General features: G+C 34.1%; 1 protein-coding gene across 2 annotated transcripts in view; it reads left to right on the top strand.

Annotated features, from left to right (window-relative positions):
• The window catches only part of LOC118187365 (transcription factor E3-like), a 199057-nt gene that overhangs the window by 62581 nt on the left and 113891 nt on the right, over positions 1-22585 (top strand). Inside the window, exon 2 of one of the 2 annotated variants that reach the window (XM_085822666.1) lies at positions 1239-1607. The exons of the other annotated variant lie outside the window; for it this stretch is intronic. Within the exon in view, the coding sequence (XP_085678792.1) occupies positions 1285-1607 (323 nt within the window). The 5' untranslated portion in view covers positions 1239-1284. The remainder of the gene's footprint in view (positions 1-1238; positions 1608-22585) is intronic. 2 annotated transcript variants of the gene reach the window in all.

The raw sequence follows: 22585 nt of genomic DNA, 5'->3' as shown, positions 1-22585 counted from the left end.
CGTTGCTAATGCGCTTTTCCCGCCCCTCTTGATTTGCAAAAAAAGTAGCTAAAAAAATATCAAAATAACGTATGGCGAAATAAATTTAAACTGTGTTTATTTTTAAGAACAATTTTAAATCCTAAATTTTAAAATTATATTATTAATTTTCTTTCTTCCTCCCTCAAAGATTTCCTCCCCCCCTCAAAACAATTGATGGTATCTTAGAGGGTTACTTGACTGCCTCAGTTTCTGTAGACAGAATTAGATTTCTTAGATGTATAATAAACATGTATATCTTAATTATTTCTTAAATGCAAAATAAACATCTTATACTAAAATACATTCTAAAAGATTTTTATTTAGGAAGCTCTTCTGATACCCAGCAACACTTACAGCTAATTATAATACTATATTCGGAACTTTGTTTCAGAGATTGTATTTTAGAATAAACTGCAAAAATTCCGCCCTTCCTGTTTCATTTTCCTTCGCAATAATGGAAATAAAACTCTTGAAATACTTCTCTCTTAAAAGGGTATTCTTCCTTATTAATGCCATCGTGACTATGATTTATTTGATATTCGAAATTTCCATCCAAAAGTATCGACGGATTCAAAAAGGGTAACAAAGGTATATAGTCACTGAAATCTAAGGTTAATCCTTTGAATACATTACCTCGAGTAAAATCTATATTTTTCTCTCAATTTAATTCGATATGCAATTCAAAATTTTATTTTTCTTTACGTGCTTCGATGATCCACATGACTAACCTTTATAAAAAAATGCTTTAAGCTAAAAAGTATAGTACGTGTATGTTCTTTGCTAAAAACGCGTCCTCAAAAATATGCCACCCGGGGCAGACCGACTCTCTCTGGCTATTTAACTGCACATTAGTTTGACTTCAAACGCTAATTTAAAGGACTTGTTTAAATTTTTGCAATGCCAAATAGTTTAAAGGATTTCGATGTAAATAATTCCTAAAAATGTAACCATTTTTGAGCAGAAATTAATTGCAGTCAACAATGATATCTTGCGAAAACCGCCTGAACACACACTTGTGACCTTGGCCTTCAGGAAAGTCCCAAGAACAGACATTTGTTGAACAAGCAAAAACGAATCAGAACGAATTCAGTTCGTACTGCTTAAGATTTGTTAACCAATATACAGTTACAAACAATATTTTTATTCAAACTGAAATTTTTGGAATTTCGGGATTGAATTTTGTGCGAAAACTTAACAGTACTTTCGTTTCATTTCAGCTGCGGCAACCGTGCTCTTCGGTGATATCACCGCTGTCATTACGTCATGCCCAGTTGTGACGTCATCTTCCCTTCAAGTAGCTCCTCCCTTTTCTGCTCTGCAGAAGAAGCTCCGCCCACTCCTCTTCGCGCAAGCATTGTGCCGGCAGCGCTTTTCACTGTTCTCAATAAGAATTCTAATAAGGGTCCTACAGCGCCTGAGGACAAGAAAGGGACCCATTCTCCGGGTCCTACCGTAAAGCCTTATATCAAGTGCATAGTGAAAGTGGTAAAGCGCGGGAAAGACCAACAGGATTACAATAAGAGCTGCAAAAGAGTGAAAGAAAATACCGACGACGAGTGTTTGCCCACTACCGAAGGAACGAAAAGGTAAAAATACTGTTTCCCAATTAAACATTTATGCTTTCAGTTGCGTAAAATCAAATATTAGCAAATAAGAATTAAAGAATCTGCATCTTAAAATAAGAAAGAAGCATAACTTAACCTCTACATGAAACTGCGTGGGGTGAAAAAGCATTTGAAATGCAGTGAGAATATAATAAAGAAAAAATAATAAGTAACTAATAAAAAATAATAAATAAGTAATAAAAAATTCTTATTAGATGGCAGTTATTAAATGTTATCAGCACAGTATTTTATGTCATACATTTTGGGATTTTGGAAGCAAAATATTTAGAATATCCTAGTTTTTTCCTTAATTCATTTGTTTAGAAATTGTGTAGAGAATTAAAAATTACGCTTTTTTTAATGCAGTCTTTAATTCATACTTTATAAGCATTATAGTTTATTCCTGTAAAACAGACTGTTGTATCTTATGTCGGAAAAAGAATTTGAAGAGAAATGCATCTAATATATAGGACACCCTTATTCATACATTTAAATGCATTCGTGTAATTAGTTTTTTACTTAAAACAGTTTCTGGGATCTGCAATTTTATTAACCAAAGTCCAGTTTTTAGGTTTGGAATGGCTTATGATCCTGTGTTTGCAATACTGCACTGCCAAAGAAATTTCTGTAAATGAAACAAATTATTCTGAAATATAATAATTGTTTCATTTTGAAACAAATTTTGTAAGATATTTTCGAGTAAAGTTGTATTGGATGCAGTTGTGCTGGTAACTAACTGCATTTTGAAGGGTTGATTTCTTCCCTTTGTCTGAAATCAAAAGAAGTATTACCACCTTCCTGTTGTGACAAATCGAGATTAACAATTTAAATAAAATTATAATGCGATATAATGTTAATCTTCCTTCTTTATTTCATTAATAACTTCGGTGAGAATTTGTTATATTCATCTGTTAATCATTTCTAAATGTGCAAACAAAAATGTCAGGTCCCCGTCATGGTTAACAATGCCAAATCTTCCCCGTTTTTAATATAAGTTTTAATTTATTTCACTAATAGTGTGCTTTGCTGTGGTCAAAAGTTTGTCATTGATTTTTACCGTATGTTATGATAAGCTACGGAATTCATATTTTGCACACATACCGTTTGTGGACAACAATACAATGTAGTGAAGCACTTATTTTATAATTCTATTTACACTTTGTTAAATTTAATTTTTAAACGATTTTTCTTACATACATTGGTTTAAGGAAAAAACTAAAAACTATCAGAAATTTACCGTTTGCACCATCGGATAAACCGGGAAAAAAAGTTTCTTAAATGAAATTTGATTAAATTTTTAATATCATTTTTAATTGTTTGCCGAACTTTTGAATAAAGGTCGATTTTTTCATCTATTTTTACGTCGATGATTTTAAAATTACAATATCTAATCGGTTACAGAGTTTGAAATTTTCAAAGCTTATAAAGCAAACTTTTCTATCTCTTTTAAAACAAGACTGATAGAAAGCTATATTAATTGGGCGATTTTCTGCATTTAAAAAAAAAAAAAAAAAAAAAAAAAAAAAAAAATCCTTCAATGTAAAACAGAAGGGAAGAATATAGCTTCTTCCTTTGGCATTGCCGAGAAATATATTAGTTTCAAATTTATATTAGTAGTATTACATTAAATTATTTTTTTTCTTTCGTAGAAGCTCTATTTTTTAATGAATATGACATTTTAATGTAATTTCTGATTTTTTGGTAAAATTATTGAATTTACACTTTACATAATAGAATATTTGAAAGTAAAAAAACTGATTGTTAATTGTTGAAAAACGATTTTTCAATTGAATAATTTGATTCATAATTTATTATCGAGACTAAAAAGATAAATAAGTAAGTTTTTATAGAATAAGCATTTATTTAAATCTCATAAAATCATTGATGAGCTGAAAGGAGAAAAATTTTCATATAGTTTAATAGGAACAAGAGATTAAATAATTCCCTTTACAAATTCTTCCATAGTTTTATATGAATATAAACATGGGCTCCTAAATAATGAAACCGAATAATTCAGTTGCATTGTAAGGTATAAGCTGTTATAAATTTATCAAGGACGCCCCATGCTTTTAGTACTAGTGATATAAAATTATGGAGGAATTTTGTGGATGAGAATTATTTAATTTCTTACTCCTATTAAACTATTTATGTGATGAATTATTTTTCTCTTTCTAGTTCATTAATTATTTTATGAGTCTTAATAAATAGCCTTTTTTTATGAAAACATTTTTTTTTTAATTTTGTTTTATTTTATTTTTATTGTTATTGTTATTATTCGACAGTTATCGTTATGGAGAATAAAACGAATTTTTTTTTTCTCGCATTAGCAGGTGAGATATTCTTTAATGCGGTCACTTAACGTATTCCAGTTGTTGATGTTTTCAATTAAAAAGTTTCCGTTGAGTCTTCGGTTAGAATCGAAACTAGATGAAAAGATCAAGGTCGATAGACAAGATTTACTCACAAGCGGGTGGTAACGCGGACTGCGAACAAGCTTAAACATGCTTCACGGTACAGCTTTGACGACGAATCGCGCAGCGGTTGAAAGTGGCCGAGAGAGTGTTTGTTTTGGTTTGAATCGAGTTTTTATCGCTGCGAGTATGTATAGTTCCCAGCAGTATATATACTTTTAAAAGAACATATACATATGCAGAAACTAAAAATTTTCAATTTTCATAAGGTCAAAAAATTTCTCTATAAATTGTGGCTATTTATTTGAAATGATTTTTATCGTCGACACGCTTATTAATAAAAGAAGAGTTATTGAAAGAGTTTTGTATACTATGTTTCTCAGAGCTTTTCGAGAAATGAGAAAAGGAAAACCTTGTATTTCCTCGAGGAAAAAAAAAAAAGTACATAACAGCAATTCTAGTTCAGTATTTTGTGTCAAAAATACTTCATTGAGAAGTTTGAAAAATACTTTGATTTGATTTCAGTCTAATGAATCGAATGAATATAATTTAATTGCACTCCACGCCGATTTGAATTTGTAACTTTAAGAAGATTGGTAACAAAGTTTTTACTTCCTTCTACGAAGTAAAAAGGAAGTATTGTAATCACGAAAAGTTTCAGGCAGCATATTTCAACGAAAATATCCCATTTTGACCTCTTTCAAATGCAATTTAACGATGTATTTCCGTGATATATGTACGTACGGACAGAATAAAACACTCTTTTCCTCCAAAAAAATTATAAAACTGCTTTAAAATGAATTCTGAAGAGAATATTTTGTGGCGTCTGTACGAACATATGTACGTACTTGCGTACGTACGTATCTGGCATAACTCAAAAACGAGTAGGCTCAGAACGTTGAAATTTTGTATATAGGACTGCTATAACATGTAGATGTGCACCTCGTATTTTGGTTGCAATCGGCCGCGCCAGACGTATATAAATATATTTATATATATATCCACTCTATTACCCGGCTCAGTGATCTCAGTTTCTTTACTCTTATATGTTTGTAAATTGTACATTTTTTGCTTTAAAAATGACTGAATTATGTTGTTCTTATCTTCCGGTTAAGGTTTTTATGCCTTTAGTAAATCTGTATGCAATATTTTTAGAATTATCAACAATTTTAAAATTGTTTAAGTGCCGCTAAGCCTAATAATGTTTTTGATGGCGGCCATTGCTCTTGTTTACATTTGAAACAGCAGGATAGCGGATTTGTTGCCAATCTAGAGAAACTTAGCTTCGCAACAACAAAGATAACGCCTTCATTTATTATTTAAATCATGCTTAATACTTTCTGGATTTTTTTCGAGGAAATAAGCGTTTAAGATTTACTTCGTAATTTTTAATACAGATATTTTGAGTTTTTATGTATTTTTGCCTTGTCACGAAGTGAAAACTGAATTAATTGAATGAGAAATACTCAATCGTCTGTGAAAAACTGTTTCTTTTTTGTTTTGTTTGCTTAATTTCTTTTATACATCGTTCTAGCTTTATTATAGTATTTGAATAGAACATGTGGCAACGATTAGATAATTCTTTAAATGATATAAATTTTGTGCATTCTGAGTTATAATATGAACGAAATATAATACTGTTAAGTAAACGTAGCGCCAGAGTTTCGCTATGGTAAACAAAGTGAATTTTAAAGAATGCATTTATTCTGTTGTATTTTATGCGCTGTCGGCGAAGTAGGTTTAATTCAATCCAATAAGTTTAAATGAAATGCAAGAAAAAATGCGTATAATTTAATATTACGTACAAGGAAGTCATGTGGTGTACACATCAGATTTTTTTAAACTGTCAATGTGTCGCTGTTATATATGCCATTAGTTGTTAGTACCATATGTTTTAGTCATGTGTTAATGAAACTGTAACAGAGTACTAATAATTCGTATGCAAGTTTACTTATTGTATAAATCTGTTGTTACGATTTAGAAAGATAAATGGCCAATTTTTTTCCCCTTGTTACTTATTTTAAATATGATTTTGTGTTATGTATCTTAGATATCTTGAGCGAAAAAACCCGATCGATTTACATTCTGAGTATAAAAATTAATGACAACTTCTGTTCGCATTCACTAAAGAAGTTAATGGTTATATTTCATAGAAGTGAAGTAAACAATGTTTTTATTTTTAAAAATGAAAAAGAAGAAGAAAAATATTATTTTAAACAAATTTTATCAAAGGAAAATGGGGGAAAAATGGCCGTATATGCTGCCCAAACATTAATAAAATAATTTTTTTGCGGAAGGTAAACATCCCCTTTTTTTCAATTGATTCACATTTAAATCATAGACATAAATCCAGCGTTCCGCCAATCTCTTCTCTCCTGGAGAAAATTTCTCTTCGTTGTTCCACACATATCAGTTAGGGCACTAGATGGAACTGGTAGGAGCAGAAAATTCCCTGCTGTAAACCAGTATACCACGAAAGCATCAATTACCTGAAATTGAATGTATAGCCATTTCCTTTTCATTTTATCTGGCTACTATTGCGACAAAATATGGAGCTCATCCAGTATTTGAATTACGGAAAGCTTCACTTTTATTAACAGCCTTCCAAAAAATAATCATTCTTTTCTTTATACAAAAAAAAAAAAAAAAAAAAAAAGTAAATACTTTATTTTGAATGATCGCGCAGTAATCTAGGCTTTTCTTCTTTGAAAAATCGGAAGCTTGGATCAACGATTAATAACCAATAAAAAATCGACTTACATGTGCCTAAAATACACGTATCTAAAATTGCTGATTACTTCAATAAAATCTAGGGGTCGATATAGAAGTAGACAAAAAGCGATAATTCTTAAAATTAAATTGATCGTGGTTGTTTGTTTTAAGCTGTTTCAGGTGCTAAACTGAATTTGAACAGATATCTGCTCGCAACAAAAGTTTACGGCCGAAAAATGTTTTTAATAAAGTTAGAAAAAAAAATAAACTTGAAAGCGATATCTTTAGTGCGAGTAGTAATCATCATCCAAATATATGCTTTTCTGCCAAAGTTTTGGCAGTTTTTCAGCCTTCGGGGCAGAAACATGGTGGCCGCGAGTCCAAAAACAAATCAACCTCATTTCGGACGTCCTGTGCAGAATGGAAAAGACGTATCTGCAGGTGTGAAAAAAGGTAGAAGTCCGAAGGAGCGGTATAGAGGCTATATGGTGGCAAAAGATCCCATTTGAGTTCGTACAGAGTTCAGCCAGTGAATGCAGGCATACATAAGTGGCTTTGCATTATCTTGATGGAACATTACCGTTTAGCGCCGGACCTCAGTTCGATGTTTTTCCTTGATAGCAACGTCAACACGCATCGTTCGATGTTTTTCCTTGATAGCATCTCGCTATACACCTTTGTGTCGAGGGTTTTACCTTTATCCAAATACTCTTTGTGCATAACACCACGGCAATCCCACCAGATACAAAGCATGATCTTTTTGTTCGTTAAACTGCGCTTTGTGCGCTTTGTGACGCAGACCAACCCCCTTTTCGGCTTATGTTGTTATTAAGTAAATCCACTTTTCATTACAAGTGACGATCCGGTTCAGAATTTTGTCCTTGCGTTGATATTCGAGCAGATTAGTGCAACCTGGAACACGTCTGTCCTTATCTGCTTGAGTCAGCTCATGCGGCACCCAGCAACTGAACTTTGTACGTCAAGTTTATGCGATGCATAGCGTGACTAATGGACGTCTAACTCCTTAGCAAGCTCTCGAGTGGTTGCGTACTGATCTTCTTCCGCAAGTTCTCGCAGGTGGGCCTCATCGATATCAGTAGGCAGGCCAGAGCTCTCTGTTTCTTGATTGTCATAGTTCTTGTTTTTGAACTTTCGGTACCGAACTTTCACAGTGTCATATGATACAACATTAGTATAGTTCGACCGCCTCATCCGCGACCATGAGCGCAAACACGCATGCGCCATTAGGACTGAATTATTTCCAAAATAGGAAAGAAGGATGGGGATTTTCTTTCCCTCCAGCATAGCTCTTTCCGGAGAAGAGAAGACCTTTCACGTCGCAGCAAGTAATACCGCCCCTTTTGGACGAGTCTATGTTTTTTGGCAAAATGCCAACCAGGGTTGCGCTTAAGACGGTCGAACTATAACGAAAGCTGTATACAGGATTTGGTGATATTCTTTCGCTGACTTTTTGCAACAGAACTGAAAGCAAATGATGGTTCTAATCTGGTAGCATAGTAGTTTCATTTCAGACACCTTGTACTTAATGATAACGATATTTTTTTTTACAAATTTCACAACACAATGCTCTAAAGCAAGTCTCTTTCTTTCAAATGACAAAAATCGTGTGACAAAATATGATTAAACACGCCAACTCGAACTGTTTGCGTCGATGATATTTGCGGTGGCGGGAACTTTCGTTAAAACCCGATATTTTATCGATCTTCGTCTTATTAATTTTTTAAAATCTAAGCTGTCTTAATCTACTACAAATATCCGTAGACTTTCATTTAAACATTCAAGCACTATTTAATCAGTTAATATTTATATTTAATTTTAGATACAGTTTCTACAGATATAGGTATAGGTAAAAGTATTGGGAGCACCAGAAACTTCATTAAAGATCGAACAGGTATAGCTCCCAATCACTAACCGACTAAAAGAAGAAGAATAAAGCTGATGATAGCTCTTTAGAGGGAGATTTAGAAGTTTATTATTAAGAGAGGAGGATTAAAAAAGCAAGAAAGGTTATTAGAAGAAAAAGTAAACCAGAAGAAGGGTCATTAGAAGGGTTACTGTGTAATGGGTGAATCAATTATTAGCCTACCGGATGAGACCAGATGTCGAACACTTTGTACCTTTGGGAAAGAAGGGAAATCTAATAAAACAAGTTTTACATTAAGTTAGCATAGAATGCTTCATATGACAAATTTAGAATAATACTTAGTATAGAAAAAATAAATAAATAAATAAATAAAAATAAAATATAGAATAATACATCAAGTACAGTTTCTACAGAGTTATGTATAGAGATTATTCAAAAATTTATAAGATATTTTCTCCCTTCTTTTCGGGTACCTTCGTGGGGTAACTCGAAGCACGGCCGACGTGTATTTAAGAAGTCGCAGAGTTCGAATCCCAGCGAGGGTAATTGCGGATTTCTTCAGTTTCCAGACATAGATGTAACCTAATGACTGTACATGTGGTGTCCGAACTAAAAGATGGTGGACGATAATTTGTCCCCACCTCCTTTCTACGTGCCTTTCTGGTGCAATTGGAAGTACGCCTGACGCGTACTCGAGAGGTCTGGAGTTCGAATCCCGGCGAGGGCAGCTGCTGATTTCTTCAGTTTCCTGATATCGGTAACGTAATGACTCATCAAATTTGTGCAGAAATTCTATCAAAATTTTGAAATTTTCTAAAGTTTGCATGTTTCCCGTATAGAATTGACTAATACAATTCTATGAAAGTATCAGATCCAGTTTGTGAAAAATTGGGCCATAATTCTAAACAAGTTTTGGTGCTTTATTTTTGACGAAAGACTCTATAGAAGTTTTTTGAGTATTTAAAAGCATTAGAAAATGTGCAGTTTTTTTTTTTTTTTTTTTTTTTTGGTGACTAAAAGAAGAATGAATTAAATTTTCATTTTTAAATACAATATTATAATCTAAATTTTGAAATGATCTGTGACTTCAGACGGGGATGAAAATTTATGGAATAGACGTGATCTTCTTGAAATAAAACTTTCAACACTGTTTTGATTTTTAAAAAAATATTTAAATAAAAATAAATACGTTTTAAATGCCAGCTAAGTTTAACTAAAAAACCATTTCTCTTGTCAGAAAAATCCATTCTTAATTTCAGGGATTCAAATGTTACAGTTAATGGTGTAAATTTGATCTTTTAAGCGATATTTATGACTTGAATTGATTTTACGTTATTACATGATGTATTATATCAGCAATACTGTATTAAAATTTGCAAAAAATATTACATAAATTTAGAGGACAAAAGCTTTAAGCTAGAGCTTAAAGCTGCTTTCGGCAAAAATCTGCATTTCAAATTGAATCAACACTTACGAATAAAAGAGTTTATTTTTACTCATCAATATTCCATCTTTTGCATTCCACATCATAATCCACCAGAAACTGAAAATGTGTTTTGATTATAGTTCGAAAACTCTGCAGATTTCTGTAGAGTAGCATTTTGTAAAGACTTTATAAAATTTCTGCATGATTTTGGAAAGCAGCATTTCTGTAACATTTTTCCTGTAAAGACTTTATAAAATTTCTGCGTGATTTTGGAAAGCAACATTTCTGTAACATTTTTCCTGTGAAAACTTTATAAAATTTCTATGGAATTTAATAGAGAAGGATTTCTAAAGAGGATTATCTATTAAGTTCTTGAAGAATTTCTAAAGATCTCTAATAAGCTTCTATAAAATGTTTTCGTTGAAGTAATATTATAAGAGTAGAATATAGTAAAATTAATATTTTAGAAAAATCACCAGAGTAAAATAAATATTACAAAAAAATTTTATTTTTTTAAGTTTTAATAGCAGAAAATGAACCTTTTCTTAAATGTGCTTTAGTTCAGAAAAATTTCCAGCTGTTTCGTCATGGAATTTGTCAATAATCGGCTACTGATCTTAGTTATATTGCCAGAAAAGGATTTTACAAGTTTAGTTTTTTTTTTATTTTTATTATTATTATTATTATTATTATTATTATTATTATTATTACAGTAAACATCTGTAATTTAGTCTACTCTAAATGTTTTAAACTTTTAGACTGTTACATTCAATACATTATGTCGTTACGCTACTAAGCATTTGTCATCCGTTCCATTTCGCCATTGTTGCCATCGTGGGAAGCAAAGCTTTAGATCACATTCCATGGCTCCTCGCAGGTAGTCAGTTTCCTACAGGCCTGCCGTTTGAAAAGCGTGATCTCTAATGTATATTCAAATTTAATGGGTATATAACTGAGTAACAAACTGAGAGATTTAAAAGCAAAAAACGCACTTTTTAATAATTTAAATTTTTATTACTTATAAAAAAAGATCTGGTTGAATAATTTAAAATAAACTTATAACACACATAGGTGATAATTTTTAAGAGCATTTGATGTATAATATTATATATTTCTATATTTATAAAAGATATTTTAATGCCATACATTATCTATCTTGATGCACTGTTGCTTAATAAGTAAATCATAGGTTCGAAAATCTGAACCGACACTTCTTATATTGGATTTCCAGAATCTTAAATTAAAATGACCCGAAGCCATAATTTTTTGTGATTCATTTACAAACTTTCTCATTTAAAAACACCAACATTTTTTTGTGATTAATTTACAAACTTTCTCACTTAAAAACACCAACATTTATTTTCACGCCATTTCTTATTCTACAAAATCTTAAATGCAACTAACTATCAAACAGAAAAGCAGACGTAGACGTAATGATGCATCTGGGCACGTGATCCTCGTGACAGACGAATTCTTTAGGGTTGCCACAGAAAGGCAGTGTGTCGCCACAATTCTCCCACCTTTTGAGTGGATGGCTACACACTCCAAACATAAAACTTAAATCAATACAAATGAAGGTTATATAACAAAGAAAATTACTTAATATTTAAATCATATTACTTGAAAACAAAATTAATACTGAGGAATAATACAACAATGATAGCAGAACAAAATAAATTATAATAACTCAAGACATTAATTACATTATTATTCGTGATTTTACAACTCTACCACTACTGGTGCTGAAAGGAACTTGATCATTTTGAGTATTATCTATTATATTATCCAGTTCCAATCTAAACAATCTTTGTATTTGTCTCAAGAACTCTGAATTATTGCTTTTAACAAGAGCAACTCTTATGTTCCTATCTCGACCAGGGATCACCCGAATAACGCGTGCTAAATTCCAATATGCACGGTTTTTATTTTGATCCTCCAGCAAGACAATTTCTCCTACAGAGAGAGGTTTATTATTGTAATTTCTGGTAGACTGCTGTCTTAACTGCCCTAGATACTCAGAGCGAAATCTCACTTTTAACAATTCTCTCATTCTCTGGAGATACTTCGCTCTTCTACTCAATTTTTCTTTGTCCACATTGTCAATATCAGGTACACCCGACTGTGGAGTTCCATGCAGAAATTTTTCTGGAGTTGAAGGCAAAGGATCTTCAATATCGTCAGGCACGTACGGTCTTGAGTTGACAATTCTTTCACAATCACACAAGACGGTGAGTAACTCTTCATAACCAAGAGAAGCACGACCTAAAATATTTGTTTTACAATTTGTATTAAACGCTTCCACCATCCACCCCACCAAGCGGCAGATGGAGGATTAAATTTCCATTGTATTCTCTTTTCAGCAGCCTTAGAGCAGAGGCAGTCCCAATAAATGGTTTGCAGAAATCTCTCTGCACCCACAAAATGTGTCCCATTATCGGAATATATGGTGGTAGGGCATCCACGACGTGCGATAAAACGCCTTAAAGCTTGAAAAAATGATTCAGTTGTTAATGAGGTAATCAGTTCCATATGGATAGCACTATAAACCGCACAGGTAAAGAGCACAATATATGATTTTCGTCCATCCTTTAAATGCAAGGGTCCTGCAAGACCACACCCTATGATTTCAAAAATGGCTGAATCACGAACCCTATCATTTGATAAAACGCCTGGGACTGTCTCTACTCTTTTAGCCTTAAATCTCTGACATGTTACACATTTTCTTATACAGTTCCTTATAGTTTTACGTGATTTTAAGATCCAGTATCTTTCTCTTAAATGCGACATTAATAATGTAGTACCTGCATGCAACAAATCTTTGTGTGCACTTAATATCAATAATTTGACTACTGGATGTTCAGAAGGTAATATGATGGGGAACTTAAAGCTGTTAGAGTCGTCACGATAAGCAACATTAGACTTAGCTCTTATTAGACCCTGACTATCGACAAATGGTCTGAGTCGTCTTAGCTTATCATCTGTTTCACCATTAAACGACTCTTTTTGTATTAATAGCATTAAAGCTATTTCTCCCCTTTCTATTTCAGATACAGTCAAATCCTTAGAATGGTTGTTATTATTATTCTTACGTACATTATTATAAAATCTGAATATCCATGATAACATTGTTACAATTTTCTTAAATGATGAGAAATACTTATAGTACCATCCAATACAATTATCACTCTTTGCCAACGTAACAATAACTGTCTTACGTATTTCTGAATTAACCAAATCCTCATCTGGTTCATCATTAGATTTAGGCCAATTTGCCTCATCCTCTAGTAACCAATCAGGTCCCTCCCACCATTTTCGTTCTATTAATTGTTCTGCATGACAACCTCTAGAAAGTAGGTCAGCAGGATTGAGACTACCAGGGACATGTCGCCATGCAGTGGGGGAGGTCAAAGACCTGATTTCCTGTACACGATTAAAAACGAATGCTCCCCAACGTTGATTTCGCCGTATCCAACTTAAAGCCGTCGAGGAGTCAGTCCAACAATGAATACGAACTTCATGTAGGCCAATATCATTAACAACTGAAGACAATAATCTAGAACCAATATTACAAGCAAGAAGTTCTAATCGAGGAATCGTAATAGGTTTTAAAGGCGCTACTCTCGATCTTGCGTGTACCAAACTAACCTTTACCTTTTTGCCACTCTGTACTCTTAAAAAGACGCATGCACCATACGCACTTTTACTACTGTCACAAAAGAGATGTATACTCACAGCTTCATTGATAGATTTAAGACCTACCCATCTAGGTATTTGGATACTGGATAGCAAGTACAACTTTTTAAGCCAAAACCTAAACTTTTTGGTTAATTCATCGGGAAGAACATCGTCCCATTTAAGCCTTAAATTCCAAGTTTCCTGTAAAATTAGTTTTGGAATCTACATTACAGGAGTCGTATGCCCTATAACGTCAAACACCTGATGAGCTACTGCTAAAACTAGTCTTTTAGTAACTGGGTCATCCAATTTTATATCTTGACTTATTTTGCAAGATAAGGTATCTGTAACTGTATGCCATACAAGGCCCAAAACAGAAACATCTCCTTCCGTGGAGTAATCTTCCTCTGGCACAACACTTCTTATATTAGATTTCCAGAATCTTAAATTAAAATGACCCGAAGCCATAATTTTTTGTGATTCATTTACAAACTTTCTCATTTCTATTTCTGAATCCATACTAGCCACACAGTTATGTACGTAAAAGGATGTTTTCAATATCTCCGCTGTATGACTTAAGCTTTCGGGAACTACACTCAAATGATATTATATTGTAGCGGCCAATAAATACGGACTACACGGAATACCAAAAACTACCCTTCTATGCCGATACAGGCCAACTTGTTCTGATTATCCCTACTGAACCACATAAATCTCAAAAAGTCTCGATCTTTTTCCCTTATAGATATTTGCAAGAACGCTTTTTCTATATCTGAAGTGACACTAACGTAATACTTGCGAAACCGATCAAGAATCGAAGGTATAATTTCAATTAAATTTGGTCTAGTAGATAAACAATGATGAATGAGAACTTGCATTAAACACTGATCTTATACTCGTGCTACTATTTTCTTTAACAACTGCTCTATGAGGTAAATAATGTACACCTTTATATTTATTCTTATCCGGTACTTTTCAATTATCTCGAGTGCTGCTAACCAGTTCTGGAAAACGTCTCTTAAGTGTCAAAATTTCCCGTAGTCATTAATTTTCTTTTATTACTTACAAGACATTTTTCTGCTTTCACTTTGTTTTCGGGTAAAAGAGAGCTATCCGACACCCAAGGTAATGCTACTACGTACCTTCCCTCTGAATTTACCGTAAGAGTCTCTTCAAAATATTTTTGCGTATCCTCCTACTGAGTTTTGGTTTTACTTACGGAAGGTTCACTAATACCCAAAACATCTAAATTCCAGAGATCACTTATACATTATTCCAGAGATCACTTATACACTTATACTTCACTAACAGAGAAGAAATTAGGAGGGATACAGTATTTATCGTAGTTGGCTCAGTGCCAGTAAATTTACCCATAACAGTCCAGCCTAACTGCGTATTCACCGCGCTGACGCCGCATGTAAAGGGAACAATTTTTCCAGTTAGCAACTTACCAGCAAAATCAGTAATTTTATCTCTTTATCGACCTTACATGTACCATTTTCTAAATCACTTAATTTGATACCATGTGACTTAAGTTCGCGTAACCACGAACCAGATGGGAGTTGCTTAACTTCAGAACAAATTTTGTTTTGACAAAGTACCTCTAATTTACACTTATATTTACTGTATATATTGCTTACATATATACTATATATATTGCTTACATAACATAGTTTTTATACACATTTTTTGAAGTCTCAACTCCACCAAAAAGAAATTGCTTAATTTTTGATTCACCAATACACTTACAATTTAACCTTTGAGCAACATCATTACATAAATAAGATTTCATAGAACCACTATCATAAATTGCTTGTACAAACATTTCTTTAGAACCATTCTGAATTTTTACAATTAAAGTTTGAAGATATACATCTGATACCTTAACATAGTTATTACGAATGCCTGTTTTGTTTTCGTCATTCCCTAACTTTGTGACACTTTTTGTTTTGGTGGCACATAATCATAAAATGTCGATTTTTACATAAGGTACGCCTATGTTTAGCTGTACACTGATTTGCTCTATGGTTTTTCTTAAGACACACAAAACAAACATTCTTTTTCTTAATGATATCTTTCTTACATTCTAAACTCATTAAAGATGCATCTTTACAACTTTCAGACAAATGGGATTTTTCACAAAAAATACAAGTATCAGACTTTTTATACTTTTGAAAATTTTCATTACACTTACTACTATTTGCATTAATTAGTTCACATGCAGTTGGAACAAAAGGTTTTGTGTCAAAAAACTTATTTTTCTTATTACTTACTTTATCAGAACCCAAAACATCACTGGTAAGCTTAACTCTAAATTTAGTTTGTACTTCCCTTTTTAGAAAATCAATTAATGACTCCAAATCACTCTTACCTGTTGTTTCAGGTGACATACCTCGTTGTATTTCCCAAATTTGCATTAAATCAGCAGAAAGTGCTGATTCCACTAAAGGAAATAAAACAACTGCAAATTTATCTTTAGTTAAACAGAGTGATTCCAATGCGCGTAGTTGAGTTTGCAACTTGTCATAAAGAGTTAATAAGTCTATCTTTTGTTGGTCATTGATTACCAATTTTAATAGCTCTTTAACATAAATTTGAATTAAAAAATTTTCATTTCCAAATCGTTCTTTGATATACTCCACGGCTTTTTTGTAATTTTCTTCTGTAGCAGGAAAACTCTCCACTATTGCTCTTGGCGCAGTCTCAGGTTTCGCAGATCGTAGTAGATAATGAAATTTGTCTCTCTTGTCGATGCGAGTATCTTCATGTATTTTACTAAACCTCGTTCAAAACGTCAACCACTTTCGGGAGTCTCCATCGAACTTCAGCAGTTTCTGTTTTGCGGCCGTAACTATTCCTGATGAAGAACCGCTATTCGTTGAACCAGTAGAAGGCTGTGAACCTTGTCCTTTTTCCTGTTGGCTTTTACTTTTAACGTAGATAATTTATCGTAATATTCTCGAGCTGCACTAAATTCTCTTTCGTATTCTTCTTGAGTATAGCCTTTTTTCTGTAGAAGTTCGAAAAAAGAGTCATCCGTATTTCGTAAAGTTTTATACTTCTCTGAAATTTGATCTAAATAGATTTCTAAATCGTCCAAATCCGGAGAATCTGATCGTATCAGTTCTTCTAACTTATTAGCTGTTTTCGTAAATGCACTCCTAATTGCTTTCCGCTTCTGTTTTAGTATTTCCGAGTCCTCCATCTTTGCACCTAGGAACTTCTCTTATTTTCGTAAATTATCAAGTGTCGAAATCGATAATGTCACACTGTGACATTCATCCTGGCTGGCTCGCCAAATTTGTTGCTTAACAAGTAAATCATAGGTTCGAAAATCTGAGCCGACACTTTTAACACCAACATTTATTTTCACGTCATTTCTAATTCTACAAAATCTTAAATGCTACTAACTATCAAACACAAAAGCAGACGTAGACGTAATGATGCATCTGGGCAGTGATCCTCGTGACAGACGAATTCTTTAGGGTTGCCACAGAAAGGCAGTGTGTCGCCACATGCCAATCGTGTGATTTTAATTAACACATTATTACGACAAAAGTTACTGTTTAAATGGCTCCGCCCTAAATAGTTCAGATAAACGAGGATCTACTGTTCCCAAAGAGTTCTTAAATCTCCCAAAAAGATAACATTCTTTTAAATTCTTTTTATAGGTTCAATGACCTTTCGTTGATTCGATATCGGATAATTCTATAGTTTGGTTAATTCGAACAAAAGCTGATGATATTCGGAATACTTTCGAGTTTTAGATACTTTGAATAATTTTGCTAGTTCCTACGAGTTCGAATTATTGAGTATACACTAAATCACATTAGAAACTTTTCCATTATCAATTAGCATGTCACGCTGACGCAACATTCTGCTTTTTTCTCAAACGCCATTATTTATTTAAAAATTTTTTCGAATATTTTCGTTTTAAAGTGAATTAATCATAAGCAAAATTTGGCGTCCTGCACACCGAGGGTGATAAAGAAAACTCCTTAATTACTGAATTGGGAAGCAAAACAATCTTTTTCGTCCGCAATTATTCTCGACTTTTGATCGATGTTCCGAACGACCTTCGTCTTTCCTCGTAGCGAACAGGTTTGAATGTAACACAGACCCCAAACGAGAAAAAGAACAGCAGAAATAAAATATCTACTTAGACACGTGTAGAATTTTTTTTCCCCTTTTTTGCTTGTTTTTTTCCGTGTGCTGCCTAGAAAAAGAAAAAGATAACAATATTTCTACAGTACTTTAGATTTCTCGTTCAAAATGGAATAAAAAATAGTTCGTGATGAAATATTTCTGTCAATGCTAAGAGATTTTTACTCAAAAGACTCAGAGGTTATCTTATGTATTCCCTTCCCCTTCCGTGTAACATTCCTGATAAGTATTAGCAGAGACAAGAATCTGCTTTTATTGTTTTTAATCTACCGATATCTTAGTGATTAAGAAATAATTCGTATGAAAAGGTTAAAAATGAAGCATGGTGGACCTGCTTCTGATCAGATAACATTTATGCTTTGAACGAAGAAATTTTTCGGATTCCAGACTATTAGTTAATTCTTTCAATGCGCCTGTATAATGGATAATATAAATATAAACAAGGATATAAATTTACCATGAATTAAAAAGTCATTACTGTAAACAAAGTATGTATATGTAATGTTAGAATTTCTTTTGTTAATTAATACCAACTTCATATTTTCCGGGATTTTAAGAACGAAGCTCACGATTAACTGAAAATTGCAGTCAGTTCAACGGCAGTTAAAATATTAACTCTAAAATAGTAAACAGATAAATACTATTTACCTGCATTCTCAAGCCATTTAATCTGGAGAAGAATTTCATTTAAGAATATTAAATTAGAATTCAGAACTAAAAGAAATTATAGCTAACGAAAGAAAGTAGATAATCATTAGAAATGAAGAAATTTAATTATAGATGTTATTAAAGAACAACATTTGCAAGGGAACTTGAATGTGGTACTAATTTTTCTATTGTAAGCAGATATTTTGTTTTGACAAGACCCAATAATTACGCAGTCCTGTGAATTCGTTCCCGGTAAATCGAGAATTGTTTGTATGCAGATGCTTATAATTATCATTTTGATGTAGTGATATAAATTGCAGTGATTATTAAATTGATATAAATTACAGTACTGGCTGTTAAAATTGCTACACCATGAAAGCTGCATGTAACAGATGTAAAATTTGCATGAAAGGTACTACATGCTGCTTCTAGCGCATGCGCACAAAACAAGTATGGATAACGCCATCTACATTGTGTGTAAATGGGATGATTTCACAGCAAGAATCATTCATGTCACGCACCCTAGGTGGCAGATTCCATAGAGTTTACGAAGGCCAGTCTTTTTGGCCAGTTAAGCATATAGTACATCAAAATCAAAATCAGTTGGATTTATCGACATACTAAACATTCATGAATATATTCCAATGTATTCTTACCATTTCTTAATTATATATCCATCTCCATGAAATCGCTGCAATTATTATCCCACGATTGGATGTATTGTCAAGAGACCAAGACCACCTCAATTTATTTATCTGATTTGCAAAGACAGGACTTTCCTTGTTTCATTTCATTAGGACTTGTTCCTTTCGGTGAATATCTACATTCAATCACTCCACTCCATGCCTACGAAATACGGGCGGCATATTTCGCTTCACTGTTGATATAACAAAGGCCTGTGTCACTATTTCTAAATATACGAGTAAAAACGCTCAGTGCGTTATACGTTTATTGTACGAGCAAGATCCAAGATCCAAAGCGGGTTTTTCATTTGGAAAACACTATTGTTTTTGAACGTTGATTGTTTATGTAATGGCCAGGTTATGGCTCTTGAAAGAAAGAGAATGTCCTATCAGCACGAATTGGAATTCGATAGGACACGATCATGTCCTATCGACACTGAGATTTATTGTTTCGCGACATTACTACTTGTGTTGGTCGGGATTCTATGACTGTCAGGAGAATAGGAATCGATGTATCCAGGAAGACCATACTGAGCGCCATACAAGGATCTCAACGGCCCCGGGCCACTAACGCACGAAAGGACAGACATGTTGTCCTCTCGCCTCTGCGGGATCCTACAACCATGCCACGTATGCTGATTCAGGAACTTAGCTCTAGTGCGTGATGGCAAGTGTCCACGCGGACAATGTGACGGCTTCTGCAGCACCAGGAATGACTGATACCGGAGTGGTATTTTCAGACGAAACCTAGTTCTGCGCACAACATCATGGAACGCACCAAGGAGAACGACAGTTACCAGCTTGCATTCGGCATAGTCATACGGGCGCAGCACCTGGCATAATGATATGGGTGTTATTGGGTACATGTGTCGGTCACATGGCCGGCATTACAAGTTTGTATCTATTTGAACGTCGGAGTCGGAGAAGCACTTTGAATTGAAGTAGTCAGCACTCGAATGTAAAAGTAGCTGAGCGTTTCAATGTACTGTTGAATCAAGATTCTGATAAGAAACATATGAGGATATGGAGAGAAGAAGTACACGGAACAAGCCCATTAATATCAATGAATATCATGCTTTTAGTACTGGAAGTGTAATGGTGTAGGCTGGTATTTTTTTTTAAAATTTTTTTTATTAATTTCACAACCTGCCGTCCTTCATAAGAGGTACTGTGACGCCTCAAACTTATCGGAATAAATTATTGATTCCATTAATGAGACTGCATGCTGCGGCAATTAGTCCAGCATATCGGCATACAGATCATAGTGCATGTCTATATAATTGTTGCGATTTATCTTATTTGCCTAACAATAATATCTGATCTATTCCTTGAATGTTATTGTGTGCGAAAGGAAAGGTTTACGTCTGCCATTGGCTTAGCTTTTGGGTACCTCATGTTATTACAAATTTGGCCGACTCCATCTCAATTTTGAAATAAAATCCTCCTGGGAAGGTCTCTAACCCTATAAGGTATAAGGTATTTCTCCCGCTTTCCTAGCATGTCTTCGTGGTGTAGTGGTTCTGCACACTGGGTCGGTATTCCAGAGGTCTGTGGTTCGATTTCCGGCGAAGGTGTTTGCTCATTTTTCATCTGGCCTGCTTCCAAAAATATCCCAATGTCTCTACAAGTGGCGCCCGAACTAAAAGGGTGTTGGATGAGGATTCTCCACACCCAGGATTTGGCGACTGGGTCCCCTAAAAACCCCAGTCGCCCTTTAAAAAGGGGAGTATATAAGGTATTTTTCCCGCTTTCCTAGCGTGCCTTCGTGGTGTAGTGGTTCTGCACACTGGGTCGGTATTCCAGAGGCGAAGGCGTTTTCTCATTTTTCATCTGGCCTGCTTCCAAAATTATCCTAATGTCTCTACAACCCTTCGTCTATTAATTTCTGAAAAGAACAGACTGTCGCCTGTTGAACAGTCCCTTAAGCTTCGTTCAGACGGGAGCGTAAAGGGCATAAGTGATTAAAGCAGAGCTCCGTTGCCAAGGCAACAAGTCTGTGCAACGTCACAAAATCTGGTTTAGGGCTCGGGGCATAGGGTTCAAAGTTTTCAACTTTATGCTGAGTTTGGGATAAGCGTCGACCAATCAGAGCGAAGCTAAAACGAAGCGTCGTTCTACAGAAGATTTCGCTGTCACAAAACAAGCAGAGCGAACGCGAGAAATCAATCGAGCAGGAGAGCAGCACGGCAAAGTTGTAGACACATCCACGCATGTGCAAATTTAGCTTCTCTCATTGGCCACGGCTTACACACCGTTCTCGCAAGTGTGAACGGAATTCCCGTATTTTATGCCCTTATGACTACGTCTCTATGCCCTTTACGCCGCCGTCTGAACACAGCCTTAAAGACACAGACACAGGACACACAAACTTTCTCTCAGATTCGAAACCGGGCCCAAGTCTATGGCAATAGTGTTGGGTCCAGCTTCTCTTCCAGTATGCGACTTATAGAAGAAAATTATGTATGATTACCTCGAGAGAAAAGTATTGCTCATATTGAATGAGTCATCATATTTGCCTAGCTTCAACCAAAATCAGTAGTATTTATTCGTGTAAATATTTCAATACTCCCAAAGAGAAATTGGATACTGGAAACTGTTGTATTGGAGCATGTTTGATGTGTTTGAACACTTCACTGAAGGTAGGTGCAGTTCACGGACATACGATCGCAACTAGGGTTTTGCGTTGCAGCAAATGCTTTGGGTTTTATTCTCATCAACGATAAATCATGTCCAGATAGAGCAGACCTGATAGATTAGCACATCGAGAATGTAGGTATTACGCGTATGAAATGGCCTCCATATTAGCCGCACATCAACCCTCATCGAAAATCGTTGGAATGCCTTTAGACGTGCTGTCTGTGTGCCTTTTCTAATTATTTCTCAAAGAACTGGAAACTACCCTGTTAGAGGAGCAGGAGTTTGTAATGCCTTCTGATGGACTTGAACACTTTAGTGAAAGTATGAAATGATTAAAAATTAACATCGCTGCAGGAGCGCTTGTAGGGGTCAGAGTGATTGCATCCCTTGTTAAAGAGAATATCGCTGGTTTACACATTTTTGTGGTTACATACAAAATGTGATTAGAAGCATACCTCAATTATTTTACTTGCCAAAATCCTTAGTTATGAAAATATAATCGAATTGCCGAATCCTTTTCTGTGTTTTTAATCATTTCTGATTTAGATAATTATATCGCTATGTAATTAAGGTAGAATACACGCCGAACAAATACTAATCTAGAAGTCAAACAACAAAAATCAGCGTTAACAAGTAACAAATTTGCAAATATAACCCTGATTTTTGTTGTTTGACTTCAAAATTAGTATATTGTCGTGTGTTTTGCTTTTGGAAAGCGA

Source organism: Stegodyphus dumicola, chromosome 8 (assembly GCF_044657685.1).
Source record: "Stegodyphus dumicola isolate Sdum_Otavi_A_Nest chromosome 8, ASM4465768v1".
Lineage (NCBI taxonomy): Eukaryota > Metazoa > Arthropoda > Arachnida > Araneae > Eresidae > Stegodyphus > Stegodyphus dumicola.
The sequence above is the reverse complement of the archived record's forward strand: the minus strand, read 5'-3'. Positions and strand labels throughout refer to the sequence as shown.